The 27,200-nt window shown below is 37.9% G+C and overlaps 1 protein-coding gene across 2 annotated transcripts; it reads right to left on the bottom strand.

Annotated features, from left to right (window-relative positions):
• Window positions 1-1,577: 1,577 nt before the first annotated feature.
• Window positions 1,578-25,010, bottom strand: ZHX1 (zinc fingers and homeoboxes 1). Of its 2 annotated transcripts, none has more exons than XM_027560915.1 (4): window positions 24,608-25,010; window positions 17,793-17,909; window positions 6,003-8,854; window positions 1,578-3,471 (listed from the first exon to the last, which is right to left on the bottom strand). In XM_027560915.1, exon 3 carries the CDS (start codon window positions 8,625-8,627, stop codon window positions 6,006-6,008), a length of 2,622 nt encoding a protein of 873 aa, XP_027416716.1. In that variant the 5' UTR covers window positions 8,628-8,854; window positions 17,793-17,909; window positions 24,608-25,010; the 3' UTR covers window positions 1,578-3,471; window positions 6,003-6,005. The 2 variants fall into 2 exon arrangements, with proteins under 2 accessions (XP_027416716.1, XP_027416715.1); XM_027560914.1 differs by having other exon boundaries at window positions 1,866-3,471; window positions 24,695-24,795.
• Window positions 25,011-27,200: the final 2,190 nt, after the last annotated feature.

The raw sequence follows: 27,200 nt of genomic DNA, 5'->3' as shown, positions 1-27,200 counted from the left end.
TCCCTTGCGTTGGCAAGCGGATCCTTTACCACTTGTGCCACCTAAGAAACCTGTTTGTGCTTAAAGACACCTTATTTAATATATATTGATATATATTGGTTATTCATTAATGTTAAAGACACCTTATTTAATATATATTGATATATATTGGTTATTCATTAATGTTAAAGACACCTTATTTAATATATATTGATATATATAGGTTATTAAAGTTCAACAGCATATTCCTTGTGTCTGGATGAGGCTTATCTAACACACATTTTTCTCCACAAGGCATGTCACAACTTTTCTTGCATTCGGTAATGCTGGAAAACACTTTGGCAATACACTTGGGGGTCATTTTAAACGGTGAAGTTACCAAACAAGAAACACAAAATATTTTAAAAGTGGCACTAAACAGATTACAAAAAGGATGGTTCTTTACAGTCTGACAGCTAAAATAAGAGGCAAAGCAGTCCCTTTTTTGACCTCAGCTCAGAACATACACATGGGACAAATCAAATTTTTTGCTACTATGTACAAGCACATGAATGAGCACAAAATTGCCATGAATAGATTCAGGGGTTACGATTACATTTTAATGAGTAGTCAAATTTGCACATACAGAATCTGTGAATGAAAAGTGGCTGTATTTACGAATTGTGTATCTGATAAGAGTATAACATCCAGAATATATGAAAAGCTCCTAAAATTCAACAACAAACAGGCAGCCCAATTAAAAACTTAGCCAAGGACTCAAATAGACATTTTTCCAAAGAAGATATACAAATGATCAGTGACCACATAAAAGATGCTCAGTATCATTAGTCATTAGAGAGATGCATATCAAAACCACAGTGAGGTATCACTTCACACCTACTGAGATGGTGCTAACGATAAACACTGAAAATAAAAGGTGTTGGTGAGGATACTGAGAAATCAGAGCCCTGTACACTGCTGCTGGGATGTAAAATGGCCACAAACAACTGTGCAAAATACTCTGATGGCTTCTCAAAAGGTTAAACATGAATTATTATATGATTCAGCAATTCCACTCCTAGATAAGTACCCAAAAGAACTAAAAAGAGGGACTTGTCTTCTGAGTTGTACGCTGATTTCACTGCAGCAATTTTCTAGCCAAAAATGGAAACAACCCAAGTTGAATACACACACACACACACACACACATACACTTGCGTGCATATTCAGCCATTAAAAAGGAACAAAATTCCAATATATGCTACAATACAAATGAACTTAGAAAACATTATGCTAAATGAAATAATTCAGACACAAAAGGACAAGGATTGTATGACTTCACTTATTTGAAATATCAAGAATAGGCAAATTCATAAATAATCTAGAAAGTAGATTAAAGGTTATCAGGGGTTATGGGAAGAGGGGCAATGGAAAGTTATTGCTTAAGTTACAGAGTTCTGTTTGGGATGATGAAAAGTTCTGGAAATAGTAGCAATGGTTGTCCAACATTGTGTAGATAATTGATGCCACTGAACTGTACACTTAAAAATGGATATAATGGCAAATTTTACTATATTTTACCACATTAAAAAATGAAAAAAATCACTGAAAACTACTAATCACTGCTAATTTTTTATTTTGTATTCAAGGACACAGTCAACCAGGAGAGAAAAGTTCTTTGCTCTGTCAAATAAATATATTTAAAAGCTAGCAAACATCAGAGCAAAGTGCCAAGTCTATAAAAGAGACGGGGAAAATTACTAATAGTTATTTACAGCTATACAAAAGTAACATATTGCAAGGGAGACATAATATAAATATATTCAAAGGTTTCATTTCCAATACTTGACATTTCAAATTTTGAAAACATTAAAATTATTGTCAAACAAAACTCAGACCACATTGGCAATGGTTTAAAAAAGGGAGCAATTTAATCTTTATAATACAGAGTGCTTTAAGAAGTTTTTAAACGTGTAAAAGAAAGAACAGTTTAGTGCATTAAATTGTTACAGTCTTTACATTGCTTCTCTTTAAAAAGTTAACAGTAGTATGAAAAAGCCACCCACAAAGCCAGCTGTCTGAGTGAAGAAATCAGCTAAATTGCAGCATTTTGGAATTACTAATAAAGCTATAGTTAAAAATGAAAAGTTTATAAAAATGAAAGCAGCATGCATAGTCAAGGCTTTTTCATAACATTTTCATTAGCTGACAAAACATTAAGGTAAAAACAAGAGCTTAATATTTATTATTCATTAAATTAGATAAAATAAACTGGCCAAGCCCACTACATCTGGTCATTCAGAAAAACATCTTAAAATCCAAAGCTAATGAAACTGAACATTTCTTCTATGAAGAAAGCACATTTTGAAAAATGGTCCTATAGTCACAAAGAAAAGGATCCTTCTCAACACGAATGAACAGCACCGGTCTTTACAAAGTTTATGAGTTAGGAGGAACTTTCAGTCTCCTGAAATGGCAAGAGTTAACAGTTAACACTCCCATAATTCATAAGTGAAGAGCTAAGTTTTAACTCATTCTGATCAGTTCAGAATTCTTTTTCTTTATTCACTGAAACTGTTACACAAAGTAGAATTTCACCGAAAGATAATTTTTGAAAGCTCTGATCTGACACCTGTACAAACATTTCTGATTTCTCTATGGTTGTAAGAAAAGAGTAAGTTAATATTTACTACATGATTCCTTTTCACATTTTTGGTACAACGTTTATTTCAGAGTTTAACCCTCTTGAAATTCCTATGCCAGTTTCTTTCCCTTCTTCAGTACTGATTATGTTCAGTTTAAAAAAATAAGCTAATTCAGTTTCTAATGAAAAACAGTAATGGAGTATTACAAGTAGTAATAGTGGTATCCATGAATGTGTTCAATGAAAGGTCCAATCATTAAGCGCTAATGATACCACAAAACCTCTTTGCTCCAACATGTGTCAATAGTTTTTTACATACATTGAAATTATATAAACCCATGCACAACTCTTAATCTTAGTGCAGGGCCTGATAAATGAGACATAGAAATAAATCAGATTTTTCTTTTTCCTGCTCCTAACAATTTTTACTCTGTAAAATGTTTGGTCACTGAAAGCTATAGGCTTAATCACATATCAAAGAATACAGGCAATAAGGCCCATCTTACGAGACATACAGTATTAAGCTGAAAAAAATATGAGGACAAGCTCTAGTGGTCATTAAACTCCCTCAGAAAGTCTAAGAATCAGAATGTCTCCATCATATCAGAATAAAAATGTACTGTATTAAAATCTGAATTTTTACAAGTTGTTTTTTTAATTAGTGTTCTATGTACATTGTAGGACTTCTGCCATTTGCAGTAGTTTAACTTTGGCACAACACTGAATTCCATTTCTTTTGGGTATTGGATCCTATTTTTTGAGATTGTATATGCCCCCAAACGTTTTCAATGTCATCAAAGATTGGGCCATTCACAGTAAATCAGACATCTGGAGTTGAAGAATTGATTCTCCTCCAACGTATTAGGCAGCTATAAAAGAAAAACATAATAAAAAACTAAACTTTTTAAGATAACCATATTTTAACATTTTCCACTTTTAGGAACAAAAATGATATAAATTAGCCATTAAAATGCATCCTCTGTATTCGCTTAGTAATCCTGAGATCACTTGCCACATGTATCTTATTAACATATAATGCAGTAGATTTTCTGTGCAACTCCAGTGTATATGTTTTGCATATACCAGATTTGCTTATAGACATTTTTCACCTACATGTAATAATTTATAAAAAAGATATTCATAGGATTATAATATATGTGATATAAAATATAGTTAAATCCTATTTACTATAAGGTTAGTAAAATAAGTACTATATTTATAATAAACAGACTATGAAATCTAAAGACTCTTATATCCTTTTTTATTTATATACAGGGCTAACTTGTGAAAAAAGAGGTATATATTTACCACTTTTTCCTGTAACTATTTTGGAAAGGTTTTGGTTACCTTTATTTGTAAATAAACCATACTTAAATGAAGAAGTATTTAAATGAAATTTATGGTGTATCATTTCATAAGATGAAAAATTATTTTGTTAAGCCAATGATAACTTGCTGATTAATGGGTTTTATAGTTTTAGACTTCTGCATATTTTAAAAGCAGGGCATCCCAATGTATGTACCACAAAAGTCAGGTAAATGTACATTATGCAACTTTTTTGAAAACCATGGCTTTGTGTGAATCTTCTGATCATAGTGTTCATTAACATATACATATATAGCTTAAGAACCATCCACAAACTTAAAAGTAAGGTCAAACTATGCTATAGAAAAAAGTTCACATTATTTTTAGAATAAGATTCTAACTCCTTCCAAAATCACCGCAGAGGTTACTACAACACAACAACAATTCACTGCAGCAACAAATCTGTTGATGTAATCTTGGCTGAGTGCACATTCTTATGTTTAGCAATAAAAAAAGCCTGTTAAAAATATTTTCTGCATCTGTGTTAGAAGCAAGCCTGTCCTGAAGGTTTCTGACGTAAGGAAATGGATGTCGGTGTTTCAGGATATAGCCATACAAGACTGCTTAACTTCTTGTGACTCATGAGGATACATTTATGCTCTAAAACCTGGAATGAGATTCATTCTAAAATATGTACATTTTTCTGTCTGAAAAAAAAAACTATTAATGAAAGAAAATCTGGAAAAAGACTGCTAAGCAATAAGAATAGTGCCTAGTACTTATTAAGCTCTCTATAAATAACTGTTAAAATAAATAAAACCATGAAGGAAGGTGTGCGGAAATTAAGGAAATTCTGTGCAGAATAGAGCATAAAAGTAGAGGATGGGGTAGAGATGCAAAAAGCTATGGAAATAAGTAAATATGTTCATATGAGGAGGGTCTTTTTTCCCTCCCCTGCTATTTGAAAATACTGCAATGATTTTTGTCAACAAGATGCTTTTGGACTACTGATGGACAGACCAAAACACTTCATGACAACTGCACTATTTTTTAAGAAGTATAGACTTATCCTAGAACATGCCAAACCAGAGAGCAGAAAAGAAACAAACTATGCTACTGAATTCTGAAAGTATTCAGAATTGGAATTCTAATTCCAAATCAGGTATCGGATTTGCAACCACAGTGAAATTTGAATTAATCCAATCTGTAATAGAATTAAGATTCAAGGAATGTGCCAAACCTTTCAAATATAAAGCACATTTTCTTGCACTTTTATGCGTACAGAGAGATATTTTTAACTTACTGATGTGTTTTTGCTGGTGGCAAGTTTGTTTTATATTAAGTAACGAAAAGACATTTTATACAAATGAGTTAATATCAAATCTGTTATTTACCACTGATCTCTACAACAGAAATAATTTATATCACGGTTTTCAAAGACAGATGCCACCTAAGTGAATATGAAATTATATATTGCTTAAAACAGATCTTTGGCTTTTAATAGAAAAATATTGAGTAATTTTAACGCATAAAGCATTTTAAACTCTAGTTAAAAATCTGATAGTTTGGGGGCAATAAAACATTAAAAAAGATACCCATTTTCACCTAGTTCCCTAAAACTAAGCAATTATCACCCCTGTGGTAAGTCCTTCCTTCAGTATACTTTCCCCCCTCTTTTTAGTTTTCATTTTTTAATTCTTTTCTTAAATAAGCAAAAAGTGAAGCTTTAGTGAAGGAAGCTTGCAAGAAAAATATACATTTTAGTTATCTTTAGTATGTGTTAATCTCCAACCCGCCACCAGTCTTTCTTCTTGGAGAATGGGTAACTTTCCCTTAAAACAAAGCAAAAAAAACCATTTCACATAAAAAATAAATAATTCAGGGAACATTAAACTCTATATAAAAATCAACATAAAATCAGGCTACACATGATAATCATGTATCTCTTGGGCTACACTCATGGCACCTAGCCCTCTTATTGGGCATCAGAGAAAATATTTTAGAAAAAACACTGTCAAAGGTGAAGATGACAGATATAAGGTGGCTGTTCTAAACGTATGTGGTCGGTGAATATACATTCAGATTAAAAACTTACATTTCAGTCATCTGATTTAGAAAGCTTCCGCTTCACATGTCGTGGGGGTTCCCAAGTGTCACTGTCATCTGTTTCTTCTTCCTCCTCTTCCTGATCATCAATAACTTCATCTTCCTCCTCGTTTTCCTCAAATAATTCTATACCTAACTCCGATCTTCTCTGTCTTTCGGCAAACCATTCTCTGACCTGCTCGTAACCCATATGTGATCTGTTAACAAGTTCATCGAGGTCTTGCTCATTAAGAAATTTGTGCTTCAGGTAATAATCCTTAAGTATTGCAGTTCCAGTTTTAAATTTGATGAGGGACGGCCCCCTGTCCCAGTTGTTCATTCTCTTGCCTCCTCTGGGCCGCCCGCGAGGTCTTCCTCTCCCCCTACCTTTTGGTCTCCCTCTCCCCCTTTTCCTAAGAGAAGACAGACCATTCATGCTACTTGAATTGGCGCTTTGATAGTAGTAGTACCATTTTAAGTTTCCATTTTTCCAAGCATAACGGGTGTCCCCAAACCAACTAACTATGTCTGTTCTAGCAAGCCCGCTTTCTTCAGCCAACTTGTCATACTCTTCTGGTGACGGCCACTGTGTTCGGACAAATGCACTTTTAAGCATGTGCAGCTGCTCGGGTGTTTTTTTACATATCTTGCCAGTACTCCCTGACTTAGGTGCACTAGTTTCATCTCCAGGAGAAGTTTCTCCAGCTTCTTCTTTGGAACTACCTGCATTGCTTTCCTCTACTTCCACTTTCTCTTCCTTTAAAGCTTTTGATTTCTTCTTCTCTGTAAACCAAGCATCAATTTCCCTTCTGGTGAGTTTGGTTTGCGCTCTTAACCTATTTAGTTCTTCTTCTGTAAGTACAGAGCTGTTGAGAAAACTTGCCTGCAGGGCACGAAGCTGCTCCGCTGTCTTCTCTTTAAACTTCTGGGGAGTAAAGTCGGGAAAAGGATTCCAGGACTGTTTCTGCTGTGAAGTCACAACAGCTGGGGATTCTGTGGTTTCATCGCTCGAGTCTATGATGATAGTGGCAGAGGAGTCATTGTTGAGATGTAAGCACTGATTACTCTTTGAATTTCTCTGGTTGTACCTTGTGTCACTAAACCATTTTTTAATCTCTCCTTTGGTCAGTCCTGTGATTTTCATCAGTCTGATAATTTCAGCATCATGGGGAAACTGATTCTTCAGGTAGCTGACTTTTAATTCTGCCAGCTGCTCTTTAGTCTTTTTAGCCCGAATGCCAAACGAATCAGGGTTTGCCAACGTGGCTTCGTGTTTGACCAGCTGAGCGGATGGGACTGCTGCTATTGCTGGCTTGGTTTCTGTGGTCGGCTGAGTAGTGGGGACCTGACTTTTCTGTACATTCGTTTGATTTGGAACCCCTGCCACTGTCAAGGCTATAGGTGCTGTTACTGGCAAGGTGTTCGTGCCACCTACTTGTGTGAGGACCAGACCCGGCTGGCCAACTATTTGGCATGTCTGTAAGATGGATGGTAAACCATTACTCCCCGCGGAGATGTGGGTGGGAATGACAGTTATGGTCTGAGGTACAGTGTGTACTGTTCCGTTGAACTGTTTCCTTCTTGCCTCCTCTACTTCCTCGGGAGTCCAGCTAACACCGTGTTTTAGACGTTGGGCTGAAAACCATATCTTGATCTGTTCCTCTGTATATTTTGCTTGAGCAGAAAGAACAGTTATCTCTGACATTGTTGGATAAGGGAATTTGTTGTAGGTGTTAAGCAAAAGGGGGTTGTTATCCAATGCAGCATTGTAGGTAGGAATGCTATTAACAGGGATTAGGACTTTGGGAATCAAACTGGAATTCTGCTGAGCTGATACTGCCGTGATCACCTGTGCTAACCCAGGAAGAACTGCTGCTGGGGCCACAACCGTGCTGGCAGCATGTGGGTGGATTCTGTTTACAACAGAAGTACTTGCATTCGATTCAGAAGCCGAAGAGCTTGGATTTTCCACAGTTTCTTCACGGTCTGGTTTGATTTCATTCTCTTTCTCTTCTGGAATGTCCTCAGCTGAATTACGATGAACTGTAATCCGTTTGTTCTCCACTTTATTTTTCATCATTTTCATGATAGGAGTTTTACTGATAGATATTCCTGAAGAAGAAACTTCTGTAGATTCAGCTTGCTCTGAATTCTCCTCCTTAACAAAACTACCATCAAAAGTCAGATCATTTATTGTTTGTTCAAAGATTGTCTGGTTATTTCGTTTTACCATAGTCAACTTAAAATTCTCTTCTCCTGGGTGATATTTCAGATTATGCTCAGAAAGTGCATCATACCTTTTGGTAAGAAAATTGCATTCAACACAAACATAGGATGAATTTAGCACTACATTGGGATGTTCTGAATCCACATGAAAAGTAAACATATTTAGATCTGGAGTTTGGAAAGTACAGTATTTACATTCATAGCCACCTTCAACTTTTTTATTTTGCTGATTGTCAGAATCCACGGACTCATGAACTTCTTCATCACTTGAGACACTCTCTGTTCTGGTGTTTTCTATGGGTGTAAGTACAGGCGGACCTTCGTCCAAATCTGATACCAACTCGAGGTCTGGATCCTGTTCACTGGCAAGGACCATGCAGGGTGTTGTAGACTTTCGCCTGCTTGCCATTCTGATGTTATGGGGGGAAAATCTCAGTGGTGATTAAAAAGCATTGGGGCTTAAAACTGTTCAGTATCCTTCATTTGAAAACAATGGCTTTTGGTTCTTCAAGTCTGTCTTTGTGCTCAGCAAGTCTCATTAGCAGCTTTTTCATGGTGCAATCAAGTAAAGAGCTTATGGTTGGCAAATAAAATACTGCAGAACTGCTGAAATTTTTGAAGCACAACTCCAATCACCTATATTAAGATAAATTAAAAAATGTTTTAAAATGAGTGGTTATCTTTTCAACAAATTACAGCTCTATTTCACTTACGTGAAGTTGGAGAGCTCAGCTGTAAAGATGCAGAATAAAACTAGAACCAGAAAAAAATTTCTCTGAGGATCAAAACAGATGTCTCCAAGCCAGCTCACTGATGGTCAGGTACTATACCTGATGGGTCAGCCTGCAGGCTTGTGTGTATTTGGATTTTTCAGCCAGCCGGCTATATATCAGAAGGGAAGAGGAAGAAAGTGTCTCCTTTGGCAGGCACTCTCAATGTGAAATGATAATCTGTTAACAGGGGAGGAACTTTAAAATTATAAAAAGTAGCCACAGATACTCAAAACTATGACCACTAAGTGTATAAGAAATTCAATCCATCAGTTATGCCCTGTTCTTCCTCCTGGTCTGTCTTACCATTCTAAAAGCATGCCCAAGTATGGCAAAAGCAGCAAAGGTAGAATATTAATGACCAAGGTTTCAGAAATATTATCTTCATCATTCTCCACAATGCTATCAGAATTTGTAAAACATGTCTAATCATATCAGTTTCCTGACTCAAAGCTTCTAATGGGTCCCTAATGCTGAAAGAATGAAGTTCAAACTTCTAAGGCCCCATGTAGCTCCCTCCACGTCCTGACTGCAACCTGAATTTTCTACCATCTCTCTCCTGACTCCTATTTCCTTATGTCTTAGGCACAGAGCACAAATGATCGCTGTTCCAGGGACTCCCACGCAGGCCAATCCTTGTGTGTGGACGCTTCTTTGTGCACACACTGGGTGTGATGATCTCTCAGATCTGTCCTAGAGATCACCCTTAGCTTGGGCCAACCTCCTTTCCGGTTTATTTTCTAGTCCATCACTTACTATATTGTACCAGAGGAATGTTGCATTTCTGTCGTGAAACCTCCAGTCTCTTTATTTTTTTTCTTCTTTTTTAAAGGAATAGCTTTACTGAGACATAACAAAGCTCTTGAAACTCTGGATGGAGTCAGTTTCCTTTTATACCTTCAATCTAGCTCTCTCAGCTGAGTTGTCTTGACTGACTTCTCATTTATTTCTGTATCTTTGGTATACAGAAGCCTGAAAGGGGGTTTCCCTGGTGGTTCAGTGGTAAAGAACCTGCCTACCAATGCAGGGGACACAGGTTCAATCCCTGGTCCTGGAAGATCCCACATACCACAGGACAACTAAGCCTGAGAACCACAACTACTGAGCCTGTGCTCTAGAGCCCGGGACCCACAGCTACTGAAGCCCTTGCGCCTAGAGCCCATGCTCCACAGCAGGAGAAGCTACTGCAATGAAAAGCCCATACACTGCAACTGGAGAAAGCCTGCATGCAGCAACAAAGACTCAGTGCAGCCATAAATAAATAAAAAATCTTTGACTTGGGAAAAAAAAAAAAGAAGCCTGGAAGTAAGGACTCACTAAAAGTTGATTAACCTGAAATAGGGTTCCCTAGTGGTCTAGTGGTTAGGATTCAGTACTTTCACTGTCATGGCTTAGGTTCAACCCCTGGTTGGGGAACTAAGATCCTGCAAGCCGAGTGGCCTGTCCCCCTCCCCACCCCCCCAAAAATGCTACCTCCAACCTGAACTAGAATGAACAGAAAGAGTCCTATAAAACTCAAAATGCCCTAAAGGCATCACTATAGTGAACAAAGCTAAAATTCACAAGGAAAACCTTGAATCATCAAGAAAAAGTGAAATATTTTCATATGAATACATTTTAATACTTTTGTACCCAAAATAGTTAAAATAAAATTTTGATGCTAAATCGGTTAAAGTTGGTGTGCTTCTAAAGTCTAAAACAAATGAAAATGACTACAATAAATGGTATCAGTTATTTTCTACCACAAAGGAACTATTTTCATTTACTAACATAGTCCTTGTCCTAGCTGAACTGAGGAGAAAAAGTTTATGTCAATGATTATAAAGCAAAACTAGGTCTCCATGACTCAGTAAAAGGAGAAACATTTTAAGGAAACAGAGCTGTCCAAAGAGAGAATATCCTGTACCTTTGAAGGTGCTAAGATCCTTCTTACTAGGATTATTCAAATCATACTACATTTCCATTTGATGTATCCAAGCAACAGACGAAAAGTTGGACTAACTGTCTCGTATTCTCTGATTTCCCATATTACAAAATAAAGAGCATCAGTTTAGTAATAATAGTAATATCAACAGTCCAAAACCCACTCTCAAAACTGTCATTGTTGGCAGGAGTGGGATGGATGGGGAGACTGGGATTGACACATATACACTATTGATATTATGTATAAAATATGTAGCTAATGAGAGGGTACTATACAGCACAGGGAACTCCACTCAGTACTCTGTGGTGACCTAAATGGGAAAGAAATCCAAAACAGAGGGATACACGTATATGTATGGCTGATACACTTTGCTGTACAGTAGAAACTAACACAACAGTGTGAAGAAACTATTGTTGTTTAGTTGCTAAGTGGTATCCGACTCTCCTACAACCCTATGGACTGTAGCCCACCAGGCTCCTCTGTCCATGGCATTTCCCAGGCAAGAATATTGCAGTGGATTGCCATATCCTCCTCCAGGGGATCTTCCCAACCCAGGGATTGAACTCCTGTCTCCTGCACTGCAGGTGGATTCTTCACCACTGAGCCACCAGAGAAGCCTTATACTCCAAAAAAGAATTAATTTTTAAAAGTGTCATTTTTTCTATAAAAAAATCTTTGATTTCTAAGGGAACATAAATCCATCACTGAGATTTAAAATGATTTCTTAACTAAGTGCTATAAACTAAGATAATTCTATCTTTCCTATTCAATTTAATAGGGAACACTACTATTTTTGATCATTTTTTTTCTCATTAGAAACAAGGATTTCCTCAAATAGCCTTAAGTAAGTGGAAGAGTAACAAATGAGCACCACCCACATTTCTGACAGTGAAGGAGAACTACTGAAAGGCAGGGGAGTAAGCTATTCTCCTAGAACCTTAGATGATATTTAGATGGAGTATATTAAGAGCTGAAAGTCTTAATAGAGGAGTTTTTCTTGAGACTGTATTTCTTGAAGTGGTGGTTTTCAAACTTTTTGTTATAAGAAAGCCCTTTCTTCAGACAAAATTCTATGAGGAGCCCAAGTATAAAACTGATTAAAGAATATAGCTATCTGATTGGAGAAGTGGAGAAGCTTAACTAACTCCTGACCCCATCCCATGGACCCCACAATCCCTGCTTTCACCTCTGATGGGTTCTGAGATGTGTTTGAAGACTTTGACTTAAAAACATAAGTAGTTTCATCATAAATCCTCAGCCTGGCAGTGCTAAGCCATGAAATGTGACACCTAAAGTGAATTTAATGTGTCCTTTTAGGCTGTTTCACTGTAAAAGACAGGCGTGGAGCACCCTGGGATAGAATAGAGTAGCCCCTACTAATAAGAGATACAGAAGAGAAACTGGAGGAGCTAAGATACTTTTATTATTCTGGTTCTGTAGCTCCTGGGTTAAACTTACTTTTCATCCTATCTAGTATAAATATAGGAATATGCTACCAAGTTGTTACTTTTATTTCTTTTCCTTATAGCTCACTAGCTCAGAATGGTCAGTTTGTAAGAACTGAAACAGATATACAATTTTCAGAGTATTTTTGCTAAAGTCATGAAAATAATAAAATATGCATATATTATAACCTAATGATATATACATACAGCTGTGCTTTTTCCCTTTGAAAGCATTGGTTTTTGAGGAATTTGAAATTTTAAAATTATAAATTAAATTAATTTAAATTAAAAATTTTACATTAAATGTATAATTTTAAAACTATAAATAAGTTACTTAAAAGAAAGGCTTTTAAAAAATCCTCAGTAATGCAAAAGACTAAAAATCCGATTATCTTGGGTATCCTAAGTTGTCTCAACCTGGGTTACTTCTATATGCAACTACATAGACCTGGGAAATACTCTTTCCTCTTTACTCCTCTTTACTCCTAAAACTGCCCATCTTTTGCTAACAAAACCATAATCAGTACATTATTTAACATATTTCTAAAGGGAGATTGAGAACTTCCAAAAGTGCCTCAAGATTTGGTTCAATGGCTCAATTCTATTACTATGTATACAACCTAAAAATAAAGCACAAATAAAGGCAGCCTCGTGGTCCTTATTTTATAGTCATAATTTGAGGGGAAGCAGGGACCTCAGTACAATCTTCCCATTCTTCATGGAAGAAGAAACCCACCCAAGGGAATAAATTCACAGAGGCTTTGTGGTAAAGGCTAAAACCACAGGTTTTAGAGTCTCCTCTGTACTCAGTAGTTAGGTGACTGGAAAAGTTGCCCAGTATCAACCTCAGCTTTCTCATCTATAAAACCAAGATTCTTCAGTTCAACAAATCCACTGACCAACTATGTATTGAAGGTCAACTATGTGTCAGGCACTGTGTTGGGCACTCGGATTACAGCAGTCAACAGGACAGATAGTCTCTGGTCTGCCAGGTTCTAGCTGTTAACAAGGAAAACAGGCTTAAGCAATTAGAATGACTATGATCAATGCAATGAGAAGAGGTCCTGAGAACTATATAAGCACATTACAGGAGACTTCTAGAAAAGAAGCAGAGAAGGCTGCCCTGGAGAAAATAAACAGAGGTATCCCACCTCAGATACTGATCAAATAAAAACGCTTCCCACACACTAGTATACAGTAGGTGCCTAATTAATGCTATGTTCCAGTCCCTGAAAATTATTTGGGGAATGAATAAATACCTTTTATATACTATTATTCTCTTTCTTTCTGTCTCTCATGCAGCTTAATCAGATGACAAGGCACACAAATTGAATATAAAAGCAAAAGGGGTAAAAATACAGAGTAAGAATTGCCATGATGCGGTTTCAATACATCTCATTACGGTGTAATGGGGCTGAGACAGGAAAACTGCCATATAGAAATCACTATTAGCTGATAGGCATCTCATCCTCTCTTTGAAGGTCAACTCAAAACAGCTTAAAATCAATTTGGGAAACCTTGCACTATTTACCTGTAAAAGAGGGTTAGAGTCCAGTTGCACAACTGAAGAGCTAGGTGGCTCTGCAGTTAAAACATAATTAAAGTGAAATCTGCCCATAAAAGAAAAAACTATGCACTATATGCATATAGCACTGTAAATATAATTATGTTTTAACACCATTTTCAGTTAACCTTTCAGTAGAGAAAGATGTTAAAAAATAATCAATCAATTATACTGCCATTAAAAATGATATTCAAAAAAGTAAAGCATATGGCAAAGTATCCATTTACTGTTAAATTTTTAATAATCAGAACAAACTCTGCATACTGACCATAAAATAACTATGGGAGAATATGTATGCATGGTGGACAAAGACTAGATGAAAACACTAAAAAATGAAAATTTCACATGAGATTATGGATGAAATTTTCATGGTGTGTGTGGTAGTTACGTTTTCTTTAATAGTGGTATGACATTGCTTGATTACAAAATACAACAAGCAGGGACTTCCCTGGTGCTCCAGGGGCTAAGACTCCATGTTCCCAACACAGGGGGCCCGGGTTCCATCCCTGGTCAGGGAAATAGATCCCGCACGCCACAACTAAAGATCCTGCTAGACTGGGAGCAGCCAAATAAATGAGTAAATATTCTAAAAACAAAACAAAACAATAGTTTCAAGGCCTTAAAATTGCAAATAGGCTAAACTATTTTTGTGGTCATTTGTCTCAAGCTGGAAACAAAATTTACTTAAAGCCAAAACACGTGCTACCTAAACATTTTTTCAGAGGGAGGAGGAATCTCTGAGTATGTATAGCATTCAGATGTATTCCAGACATTTTGGAGGGCTGCTGTCCCACAGTAGAGAACTCAGACTGGTTCTAAGAGTCCGCAAGAGCACCCCTAGTCTCCAGAGAATAGATTTAGGCCAAGCCAATTTCCATGGTTCTGTGTACTGGCTCTTCTCCTGAAGGTCAGATGCTCCTTAATCAATTCATGATTCTTAATTCATGAATTACATCAAATTTTCCCTGCAGAAAAGCATTTAATGGAAACAAAATTTATTTCATCACAGTATAAAACTTTGGGGCAGTTCTAAAAGTAGTTCTTCTTACGTGATCGGTAAGAACGTCTCTTTAGCTCTTCACTATATCCCCAGGGCCAAACACAGTGCCTATTAATATTTGTTGGGGGAAAAAAGCTTTAAAATATATCTATATTTTGTATTATAGCATACATTTTCCTTCATTAAGCACTCATTTACTGAGGAGCTACACAAAACAACTGAGCTCGTTTTCAATGGTAAAATCCTTACAAACAAAATTACTTTAGTCATTAAAATATTAAAACATGCTCAAAAACATTCTCATATAAAACACTGTTTATTAAAATATAGCAATGGATGTTTAATGAATATTTACCAATTTATCTGTACTTCTATTGTAACAAATCAGTTTTATGTATGAATAGTGTACATCTAAATTTGTAGACTATCTAGAAACAAAACAAGGGTGATAAATTCATTTCAAATAATTAGTTCTGTGGTGGAATTCAGGAGAAAATGGCATACTTCTTATAAAGATAGACAAGTGCAAATCTGAACTTAGAACCATTACTTCTCTATAAGAGAAAACTACATTATAATGATGTTCTATATTTTAAAAGAGACTTAAAAATAGGTTCTCAATGTAATACACTCTAAAAAGTTAATGGATTGTTTCGAACTGTATGCTTAGCACAAAAAAAAAAAGTCATAAAACATTTTATAATTATACAGGGCCATAGCTACACTGAATTTCTAGGCCTCTATTTTTTGGCTGTCTTGTACTTTAAATTAAATGATTAACAGTTTATTGGCCTAGTTAGCCACAAAAGCATGTTATTTTGGTAAGATTTTATGTTTAGAAAAACAGACTTTGTTTTTTATGCCAATTCTGGGTCAAATAAGAATATTTAGAAGATTTTAGAAGATAACTATAATTTTTAAGTATCATGTTAGTTTTGACCTACTACCAACTAAATAAACCGTTTTTAAGGCTGCTAAAATACACAACCTGAGAATCCTTTGAAATCTGTGTTCATACACACACTGAGAACTCTCAGGACTCTGTATTCACTTTAGTTTCACTTCTCCCTCTGTGAGTCAGAGTTCTGTTTAGCCAGCTGAAAATACTTACTTTTACGTGTTTGTATTCAAACTAAAAGTTACAAATCTACCAAAATCACAGAATGCCTGAAATAATAGTAGGAACAAAGAATAATGAATCCAAATGAAAACAAGGATATCTACCACTTTATTTTTAAAAGGTATCCAAGAGGATACTTTTCTTAATTACAATTTGTTTTTGGTCTTTACATAGTAGAGGCATTTTTCAAAGCGTTAATGTTAAAATATTTAGAAACAATAGTCAAGTTCTCAAAAAAAATTAAGTGAGAAATCTGACAACCCAAATTTGTACCCACAAGAGTTTGTAAAAATTACTGTAAGCTGGAATCATTACCTGAGAGACAAGTTTCAATAAAATTGCCAAAATAGTCTCAAGATAATACAAATTCAAGTATCGAGGTGAATACAGACAGGAGTAAATGTGATCCAAGTAACAACATCTAAGAAACTGTGGCCAAAGATAATCTAATTTCAGAAGATCCCTTTGCTAATGCTAATTGAAGCTTAGAGGCTTAGAAACTCTATCCTCTCTACCTGTTTCTTCTACCTGAGAAAGCTGACTTTAATGCTGCTAAAGATTAAAAGCCTCTAAGTTGGACAGATTTCTCCAGGCAAGCTCTGACCCCAGATTTGAGGAGTAAAATGTTTTTTTGAAAGATCTTTAGGCCACTGACATCCTGGTGGTTTACCTTCTGCTGGCATGTAGGTAAGTATGTAACATAATTTGACGGTGAAACACAAACCTGTCGTATAATGAAATATCTTATCTTTATTATTAAAGTTTGTGGATATGATCCAAAAGTTATTTTAGGCTGAAAGTAATTTCCCCCTACTTTTCTCAAGGTAGTGTATTAAATCTTTCACAGAAGTCTAACACAAGAATGCTATTCTTGATTCCAAGTGACTTTATCACTGAAAGGCTGAAAAGTCATTCATCTGTCCATTATCTTTCCCATTTGTAAAATAAAGTAACTGCTACCTATTTTACTCAGGATACAATAATTCAATTTGAAGGATAATAGTAATTCATACTGGCAATATCAACTCGTAAAAAAACACAAAAATGAAAGTGAACCACCACATTAATAGTTATGGAATCTTTCCTAGTACTTTCTGGAATCATCTGCAATAACAACTGGACTAAAGTATAACTATTCCAATAGCACAGTATGAAATCTAATGCTTCTCAAAAAGCCAATTTATATCAAGTAAGTAAAATGTAAAATTATGTACAAATATACTTAGTGGTATGCTTAACCTAAATCAAAGTATTTATTAATATCTTAAATTTCATCATTGTAATTAACTATTATTAGAGATCTGTATACTGAAAATGTGTTTTCAGGAACTGTTCTTGAAGTCCTGAAGCATTTTCCTGGATATGGAAAAAGAACAGTAAAATTTCTAGATAAATTTCCCCATACAAAAGGTCTCTACCCTCCTGACCTTCATTTGTCTGGTTTACCACTGTAATTACCACAGGTCCAGTGCCTGATACACAATGGATTTCAGCAAATGTTAATTGAAAAATCACTTCTAAATATACCACAAAGATTTATTAAGAAGTGTGATGCTGTTTCCTTTCAAATTAAATCAGCCAATACTCCTACATTTTTAAAGTTTGAAAGTACATTTCTTAAAAAAGTTAAGAATATATCTGCTGCTTTTTAAAAGAAATCTTTTAAGACTTTAGCCAAATATAGTATCACTATATTAACTGAGCACATTCTGTCTCCAAGTTTTACCACAACAAAAGGATGCAACACATACCTGCCACAGTCTCCTCCCCATTCTGTTCTTTGACACGGAAGGGTGTCCCTTCAGATTAGGAGGTGTTTAGCTCAGGCCATCATTACTAACAGGTCCAAAGTACCTATCTGCCATCACCTACAAAAAAAGTAATATCGCTTTACTATTCTAGATATGATTCAGTCTTACTAGGAAACTTTAAGCCTATGCCTTGGTTTTTTAAAAGTAAATATAATTTTAAAAAATTAATTTCCTCATAGAAATTTTAAAAGAATCATCAAAATGCCAAACTCAGTAAAATATGCGAAACTGAAAACTTAAAAATATATTTCAGTTCAGTCCAGTCCAGTCGCTCTGTCTGACTCTTTGCGACCCCATGAACTGCAGCACGCCAGGCCTCCCTGTCCATCACCAACTACCGGAGTTCACTCAAACTTACGTCCATCGAGTCGGTGATGCCATCCAGCCATCTCATCCTCTGTCGTCCCCTTCTCCTCCTGCCCCCAATCCCTCCTAGCATCAGAGTCTTTTCCAATGAGTCAACTATTCGCATGAGGTGGCCAAAGTACTGGAGTTTCAGCTTTAGCATCATTCCTTCCAAAGAACACCCAGGACTGATCTCCTTTAGAATGGACTGGTTTATAAAATAACCAAGTCACAATTTCAATATAGATTTTCAAAATGTGAAAAAAAATTTCAAAATGTGACTATATGCAGGATATAATATGAAAGCTGAGATGAAGAAATTGAGAATTGTAAAAAATTAGTACCACACAAGTTATGAAAGACAACTTAGTTAAACTAAGAGGTAGGAGAAGTTGTGTGTTTATATGTTTATGTGTAAGCCTCACTAGGCTTACATTTGTATCCTAATTTACTATGTATTAAGTGGAATGGATCATTAATGCTGGGAACAAGCCAATACTACTTAAATAAACTAGTGGTACCCCACTCCTAAACATATGGTATATCCGATACAATGACTGGTGTTTGTTTTTGCAAGAAAGTTACTGCTAAATGATTTTTCAATCAGCACATTGTGAAACATTAGATGGTACAAACTAAAAATCATTCTTTGAAAATTCAGATTTGTGTCTAAAAATGCTGTGGTATATTACTCAGAGTAGGTAAACCAATCAGGAGAATTAAATAAAAACTATCACTGTTTGTCATATTAAACAACAGTAAATCATGCTTTTGAAGAGTTGAAAGATTTTTGTTATTGTTCTTCAAGCCCCAAAGTTCTGTAAACCACAGTGAATGAATATTAGGTAGGATGATTTCCCTCAGTACCTTTTCTTTTTGATTCCTGCTTTTTGATTCACAACTTTATGAAGAGCCCTTTTAAGATAAGAAATTATGTAAACACACCAGTCCTTAAGTTGAAGCTTAGACTGAACAGTTACACTGTTTTCATGAAAAGCAAAAGAGCATTTTCTTGGTGGGCCCAGTGGAGCAATCCTGTTCTGTTGGTAGCCTAGGATCTACAATTTCATTTCCTGGTGTCTCCTTGTTCGGACACTCCTTAGCCAGCCATCTATAGGATGTGAACTAGAAGAAAGGATAGGAAACAGCTGCCAAAAGTAGGGAGGTTATTGTCCAAAATGAATTATTAATAATATTATAGGAAATTGATAACTTATTTGAATCCATTCTTAAATCACACAGTCATTGCAAGATGTTTTACTGAACGAGAGTCTATTGAGAAGAGCTGCCAAGACATGCACACTGCAAGCAGAGAATCAAACAAGTTCCTCAGTATTTCTGGATGAAAAGCATACTTACCTGATGTTATTTCAGCTTCTGATACTGGGATTACTTTAGGACACCTCTCTAATTCAAAGTATCTTTTTAAAATTTGGGATTAAACTTCAAAAATTGAAGAAGTCATCTTGACCATATACATTATGTAATAAAACAGATTGGTTATTTTGGCAGGAGAGGATGGACAGGACATAAAGATGAAGGATTTGGGGTTTGGAATCTGAGTGCATGGGTTCAAATCCCAGTTCTGTCACTTACCAGCTGTGTGATCTTGGATAAGCCACTTAGCCTCTCTGTGGCATAGCCCCCTTATCTATAAAATGGGACTAATGATATTATCTACTTAATAGGGGTGCTGTAGGCATTGAAAGGAATAATACATGTAAAGTGCTTAGAAAATTTGCTGGCACATGGTATACCTACAAATTAGACTTTTTCTGACTCTTATTTAGGGTAATAACTTTTAAGTTATACAACAAAAAAAGTCTTTGTTTAAATTTTGCTAAATTTTAAGATTGGCATAGTGTTCTGGGTCAGTTATACTTCAAAAAACAAACAAACCCATAGGAAAAAAGATCAGATTTGTGGTTGTTGAGGCAGGGTAGGGAACTCAGGGAGGGGAATTGGATGAAGGTGGTCAAAATCTACAATCTTGCAGTTTTAAAATGTGCCATGTACTCAGTCGTGTCTTACTCTTTTCTACTCCACGGACTGTAGCCTGTCAGGCTCCTCTGTCCATGAATTCTCCAGCAAAGAATACTGGAGTGGGTTGCCATTTCCTTCTCCAGGGGATCTTCCTGACTCAGGGATCGAACCCCTGTCTTCTGTGCTCCTGCCTTACAGGCGTATTCTTTACCTGCTGAGCCATTAAGTAAGTACTAAGGATATACTGTACAACATGATAGATATAATTAACACTGTTGTATGTATATGAAAGTTGTCAAAAGACTGAATCCTAAGAGTTCTCATCACACATACACATAATTTGCTAAATGCTGAAACAGTATAAACTCTTTCAAAGTCCACAAAACAATTTTATTTTCCATTTCATAGCTTTGGGCATATTAAGCAGTGTTAGAATAAGCTGGCTTTAACAGGTAGACATTGATCAATCATAATTTATGCCTCCAACCCCAACATACACATATTTTCTCTGATCTAAGCCTTAAGATGAATCATTAATATATGACACATTTAAGGGGTGTTTCACAGAACAAACAGCTTTTGATATAATCTTATCATAGTAATAAAGAGAAACTGTTCTTTTTTCACCAACCTCCCGCCAAGTATAGTACAAGTCCAGCCAATTTTTAACAAACTTTTTTTTTTTTTTTTTTACAACATTTGAAGGTAAAGGGAATAAACTTAGTAAAGGAGAAAAACATAATTATTAGTGAAGTGCTTAGAAATATCAGAATACTCCTATGTCCTTTCATTCTTCACAACAAAAAAAAAGACCTTTAGGAAGAGGAAAAAGGGAGCCAGAAATACTAAGAGAAATATTAAATCACTAAAATTTAATGACAAAGTTATTTTATTTTAAATGATAAATATGTATATGATATGTCTACTTTAATGTTTTAATTTTTTAGATAAGCTTTGATAATATGATTTTTAAATCTAAATTTCAAAGCTGAAAACAAAAATCCTGCATAAAAAATGATTTATTCAATTTTGATTCCCTTGAATAAATGTCATTCTTAATTTGCTCACACATACTTCTTTTTCCAAAGTATATCACTTATTTGTTTAGACCAAACATACATAAGACCATGTTTATAACTTTTAAATACATTACAGGATACTGATTATATAAACTGCAAAGATCAAGTACCCTTTAAGACCAAAACCTGGCAACCTCATAAAAACTTACCTAAGTATTTGCTTTAAAAATAAATTAACTGTATAAAATACAAATCTATAAAACATAAATGCAAATGTGTATATCCTGATTGGTAATCTAAATCAGCAGCTTCAGTCATACAAATCTTGTTACTTACCACTATGACTATATTTGAGCAACAGGATACAATAATATTAAGGATTAAAGGCTAGTACCATAGTTTTTTCCCTTCAAATAAATGTAATTCAAGTTACTTTTGAAATTACACAGAATGATTTAAGAGATTTTAAGTCAGAAAAAATTTAAACACACAAATGAATGTGCCATACTGACTATTACTACAAACAGTGCAATAGATATTTCTGGACATCTCCCTGAATTCATTGAATACGATTAGATTAAAAACTAGCTTAGGCACTGAAATTTCTACACTGTTAATATTCAAATAAGAAGTCTTTTGAATCCAAATCCACAATGCTGTAATGTACATAAAAAGGTTATTTCCTAAGCTACACTTGGAATCATTTTAGTAATTTTAGGAGTACTTCCGTTTAAGTATAAAGCAATAACTGAAAGCAAACTAGGTCCCAAATATCACATTTTTGTGCCAATTTAACATTACAAGAAAGAAAATGTATAGTATGTCATAATATCACCTTTCTCAATGTAAAATATAATAGGGAAAAAAACCTTCAAAGTGAGCCACCTCACCTACTAACAAAAGAATTGTAAACCCCCCAAAAAACAATAACAACAAAACAACATAAAGAATTGTAAAACTTAATTCACATTTATTGAAAAAAAGAACTTAGAAGTATCATTAAAGGTGAAATAGTTGGACATCATTCATGAACTGTCCTCCAGTCCAGTGAAATAATCAACTCACTTGATTGGAGTGACGTCTACTAAGGAGAGCTCACCAGCACAGGAACATTTATGTTTTCAGCCTTACCATATTTTGAAACCATCTGGCAGCAATGCCTTTCTGGTTCACCCAGTCTAATCTGTTCAGAACTGAATATAAAACTAGACCTACGTGCACCTTGGGGAAACCAAAGAACAGCACACATGAATAATAATGTTCTAAATGTGCAGCTCTAAACTAGTTTATACTTGAAAGGTGTTTTTTAAAACATTTCTATTGAAGATGTTAAAGCTCTTTTAAAAATACTAGAATGGTTCAAGAAATCTTTATGAATCATTGCTGTCATCAGTTACCCAAGTCTTAAATTTTTTTTTTATTTTAATCCTGATCACTAAAGAAACCATCTGAAGAGATTCCTCTACAAAGAGAGTTACTGATAAATGAAACACTATCAATTCTATAATGAAAGGACCCAAGGTTTTTTACAACTTACTTTGCACAAAATCAGTCTGCTTAGCCCTAAAATGCTTAGAGGAAGAGGGGGGGAAACTAAGAGAAAAAAATACTCATGAAAGCCCTTTTTTCTTTTACATCCTGTTACAGCAGCACTACATTACTGTTTCTGGCAGCACTTATTTCTTTTGCTTAAAATCAAGAGTCAGAACTGCTACTCAAGACATTTTTTTTTTTAATCTAAGAATGTGCTAGGGTCAATATCCCTGTTAAAACCAAATTCCGTCACCCTCACCAACTGGCATAAAAACAAACGACTTTTTCAGGATAATTTTTCAGAAGCAAGGATAGTTCACACAGCACCATATAATGTAAGTTAAAGCTTTCAGACAAAGACTGAGAAACAGTGACCAATACTAACGAATCTTAAGGTGCGTGCCTGTAGGTCAGGCACACACAAACACTCCAACCCAACAAATAGTCACTGTTCCTGGGATAAAGCTGCTTCTCCCTCCCTCACTGGGAACCACTCTATTTCTCAATTCTGTGATTTTCCCTTTTCAGATAAACTCTCACTCTCCAAAAGAACTGCTTCTTCAAGTTACGTGGAATCCCGACTTAAACACGTTACATACAAATTCTCTATCAGTAGTGTTCCAGACATGTTTTCTCCCAGCAAAGATGAGCCCCTTTTCTTGTTTTTCTTTACAGCTGGGGTGAGATGACAGAAAAGCGCTGTGGCATTCCCGCTCTGCCCAATCTCTTCCCCACATCCCTCCTCTATCCATCCCCTTTCCCGCTTCTTAATCCTCCTATCCCGAATCTCTCACTGAAGCCCTGCCAGAGAGTTTGATCCTTCCCTAACCTAAGCTAAGGATATGCAACGGAGCCTTTTTCTTCTCGGGGTTCTGCTTTTCCCTTACTGTTACCCACAGAGAGGCGGGGAGGGATGTATTGGAACAAAGAATTTTAAGTCCCTTTCTCTAGAACTTTGGTGTAAATACACAGGGAAAGGGCATCCCCCAGGGCTCTTCTTTCCTGCCGTTTGACCCCCTTCCTCTCAGAGCTCCTTCCTAGACTCTCATTCCCCGCAAAGGTCAGGAGCTTGTTCCCTTCAGGCCCTAAGGCTCGCAGTAGTCCCTGGTCAGCTTCCCAGTCTCCCTCCTGAAAGGGACGGATAATATTTCCATTCTCTTTCATCAACTTCTCAAGTCCCAGGGCTTCTTCAAAACATAATAGAGCTAAGGACTCAACTCTGAGTCTTGCCCTGAAATGGGTGCCCAGCCTTCCCTGAAGTGGGGTACAGCCTCTCCCCAAAGGGTTTTTGGGGGCTCCAACCCCAGTGCTAGTGCGCTCAGCTCCAGCAAGAGAATCTCTCCTCTCAGGGAGACTGAGTCCCCACGAAGCCACATGCCCCAGCAGGTCAGGACTCCCGATCTCCCTCCCCTAGGATCCTCAACACTGCTGGGGTAGTCCATCCCTGCGGCGCCTGCCCCCCTTCTAAGGAGACCCCGTTCTCACTCCCATCAACAATCCCAAGTTGCTCAGTCCTCTCGTAGGGAGGCGGGCTGAGATTTTCCCTTACAAAGCCCACCCCCAGCTCCTTCCACAGCCGCAGAGACCCCAAGAGCGCAGAGGAAGCTCGGGGTCTGTCCCCCGACGGCGATCCCGGCCCAGGCAGGCCCGGTCCTTGCCCCTCGGACGCCCCGCGCCGGTCCGTCCTGCCACCAGTCGCGATGAGCGCGCTCAGCCCCCTGGGGGCTCTGCCCCGGGGCCGCCCTCCTCCGTCCTGCCCGCGTGCCGCTCGCCTTCCCGGCCCGCCTCGCCGGCCGCGAGCTCTGCTCTGTTGGTTCCCACCCGTAGCCGCGGACTCCCTGGGCCGCTCGTCGCGGAGCCCGCTCGGGCCGCTACCTGCAGGGGCCGCCGCGCCTCTCAGAGCCCCGCCGCCGCCATCTTGCATTTCAAACCGGCTGCACTTTTCAGGGAGTCAACTCTGACCTGTGAACCCTATACCCGGAACCGCTCGGTGGGCCGGCTCACGGCTTCGGCAGCGCGGCGGACCCGGCGGAGCGCAGAGAGTCGGGGGTGGGGGTGCGAGGCGAGGCGCGCGCCCCAGCAGCCGACCGGAGGCGGGAGGGGGGAGGGGAAGAGCCGGCCGAGGCGGGGCCCTCCCGCGCGCGCGCCTTCCGCGCGCCCCCACCCCGCTCCGCGCCTGGCTCTCTACCCTGGGACCCTGCTGCTCCCCTGGGGTTCGACCTAGGTCTCTGCCCCCGGGATTGGCGCACGGCGGGAGGTAGGGAGCCGCCCCGCCCCTCTGTCAACAGAAGCCCCGCCCCCGTCTACGGAAGCTCCACCCTCTGTCAACAGAAGCCCCGCCTTCTCCAGGTCTTGAAGCGGCCCCGCTCCCTTGCCGGTGATAGCTCCGCCTACTATTGGCAGAAGCCTGGTCTTCATTCAGGTCAATCCAGAAGGCGCCTCGCCTTCTGCCAGTTGTGGCCCCGCCTCTGGGCGCTCCGCCTTCCTAGTGTCACCGCTGGATCGCGAGAAACGCCCCTTGCCATCATGAGCTCCATTTGGTGGCAATATTACCCCAAGCCCCACCCCATTCGGCGGGAGCCCCACCCACTGTCAATAGAAGCCCCGCCTTCCTGAGATCTTTCTTGATTTCTAGCCCGAAGCCCCACCTCCTGTCAATTGCCGCCCCGCCTCCACTTGCCTCCTATTCGGCCAAAAGCCGCCCCTCCACCGTCGGACACCGAAAGTTCGGTTCAACCTCACTTGGAACCGCCGTTCAAGACCAAGCCACCCTCTGCTCTCGAAAGCCCTCCTTTGCCTTCTCACGAGTCACTCTTCTGAAGGGCTTTCTTTTCAAGCTGTGGTCGTCAAATCCCGACAGCTTCAATGGGAACCAGCCCCGCAGCGAGGGACCCAGGCTTTGGGGAAAATGGCCCCTCCACACCTCCCTCCTTCCCTCCGCCCCCCACATCATTTTTAAAATGGAGAAAAGTACAGACCAAAGCAAAGAGAAACGGCTCACCCTCAAGCTAGTCGGCTCAGATTCACGGACCAGGACGTGTGAGAACTCTCTGGTGGCTTAGTGTTCATTCCCCGCCGCCACCCCAGTCCTAGACCCTCTGTGCTTTGACAGCAGCGCTCCGCTGAGCCACATTAATCCCAAAACATGCAGCTGCTTAAAGCGAAAGCTTGATGGTTGAAATCAATGTACACCCGCTTCCTTTTACTTATATGGTTCGTCTTAGAACCCCAGAACTTGTGGAAGCAGAAGCAAGCAAAGCTTAATCTTGTAAAAGTAGGCATTCAATCAGCCATAGTCCACACCCTGTATGCAACAAAACAAAAATTTAACATTACTCTTCTGGAATTCAATTTATTGACAAGTAAACTATGTACAAGAAACCACTGTAATGGTCTAATAATATAAAGATGAAATAAGCAAAAGGAATGTATTTTTAAATATTATACTAGTTTCAATAAAAATCAGAAAATGTTTTTCACTGTGGGAAAACCTGGCACCAGCATGAGAGCTACAATACAAAACATGCCCCCACAAAATTTCAATACGTCCCCTAGGGGGCAGTACTGTGACCCCCGAGACACGCTTAGGATTTATCTGAGGAAATGAAATGCTTCAGATAGGGAAATTCATCTTTTGTTGAGCATTTAACAACTAGGTTTTTGAGTACCAGTGTATGCCAGGCACTGTGGAAGCTGAAAAGCTGAGTCAGGCAACGTTTCTGTCTTCAAGGAGATTACAGTTTAGTAACTAAGCAAAAAACGCTGAGGATAAAAACATCAAGCACGGTGAGCAGTCAGAAAGATCAAGGAGAAATACATCAAGAGACCCCTTCAAGGGTATGAATTTATGAATATAAATTTTACCTTTCTCTCCCTCTTTCCCTCTCTCTCTTCCTCCCTTTTTCTGCCTTCTCTCTTTTCTCCCACTCCTCCTCCCCCTCCCCCTCTTCTTTAGCATCAATTTATAGTCGCTTTCTTCTCTCTATAAGCTGTCTGCCTGGTTCACTGCCCAGTGCCAGCAGCCCAGAGTTCTCCCAATTTAGGGCCATGCCCAGAGGGCAGTTCTGTCCAGGAAAACAATTTCAATAGCTCAATGCTGAGAACAGTGTCCTTAGCTGAATTGCTGCCAATTATTTGGTACCCTTGTACAAAGCAAGACTGTTATCATCACTCAAAAAAGAAAAAACTGGTTGCAGACCTAAGCAATATGAATATATGTTTAGCATAGCAGATTGTGCCAACCCACATAAATCTGTTTAGAGATCATGTTCACAGAGTAACTTGTTTTTATTAAAATAAACTCATTTGTAAAAATTGTAAATATGACTGATTTCAACAGCTGTGTGGCTCCAGAAGTAAGTTTTTTACCCATGGATTGGCACAATTAGAAGAGTCTAGATTTCTTTATGCATATGTTTTGTGATTTGTTATACACAGTCTGGTATGACAAAACTTCAGTACTCTTAGA

This window comes from Bos indicus x Bos taurus, chromosome 14 (assembly GCF_003369695.1).
Source record: "Bos indicus x Bos taurus breed Angus x Brahman F1 hybrid chromosome 14, Bos_hybrid_MaternalHap_v2.0, whole genome shotgun sequence".
Classification (NCBI taxonomy): Eukaryota; Metazoa; Chordata; class Mammalia; order Artiodactyla; family Bovidae; genus Bos; species Bos indicus x Bos taurus.
The sequence above is the reverse complement of the archived record's forward strand: the minus strand, read 5'-3'. Positions and strand labels throughout refer to the sequence as shown.

Excerpts from the sequence above, each read along its gene's own strand:
- ZHX1 (XM_027560915.1), bottom strand. The coding sequence starts at position 8,627 with ATGGCAAGCAGGCGAAAGTCTACAACACCCTGCATGGTCCTTGCCAGT.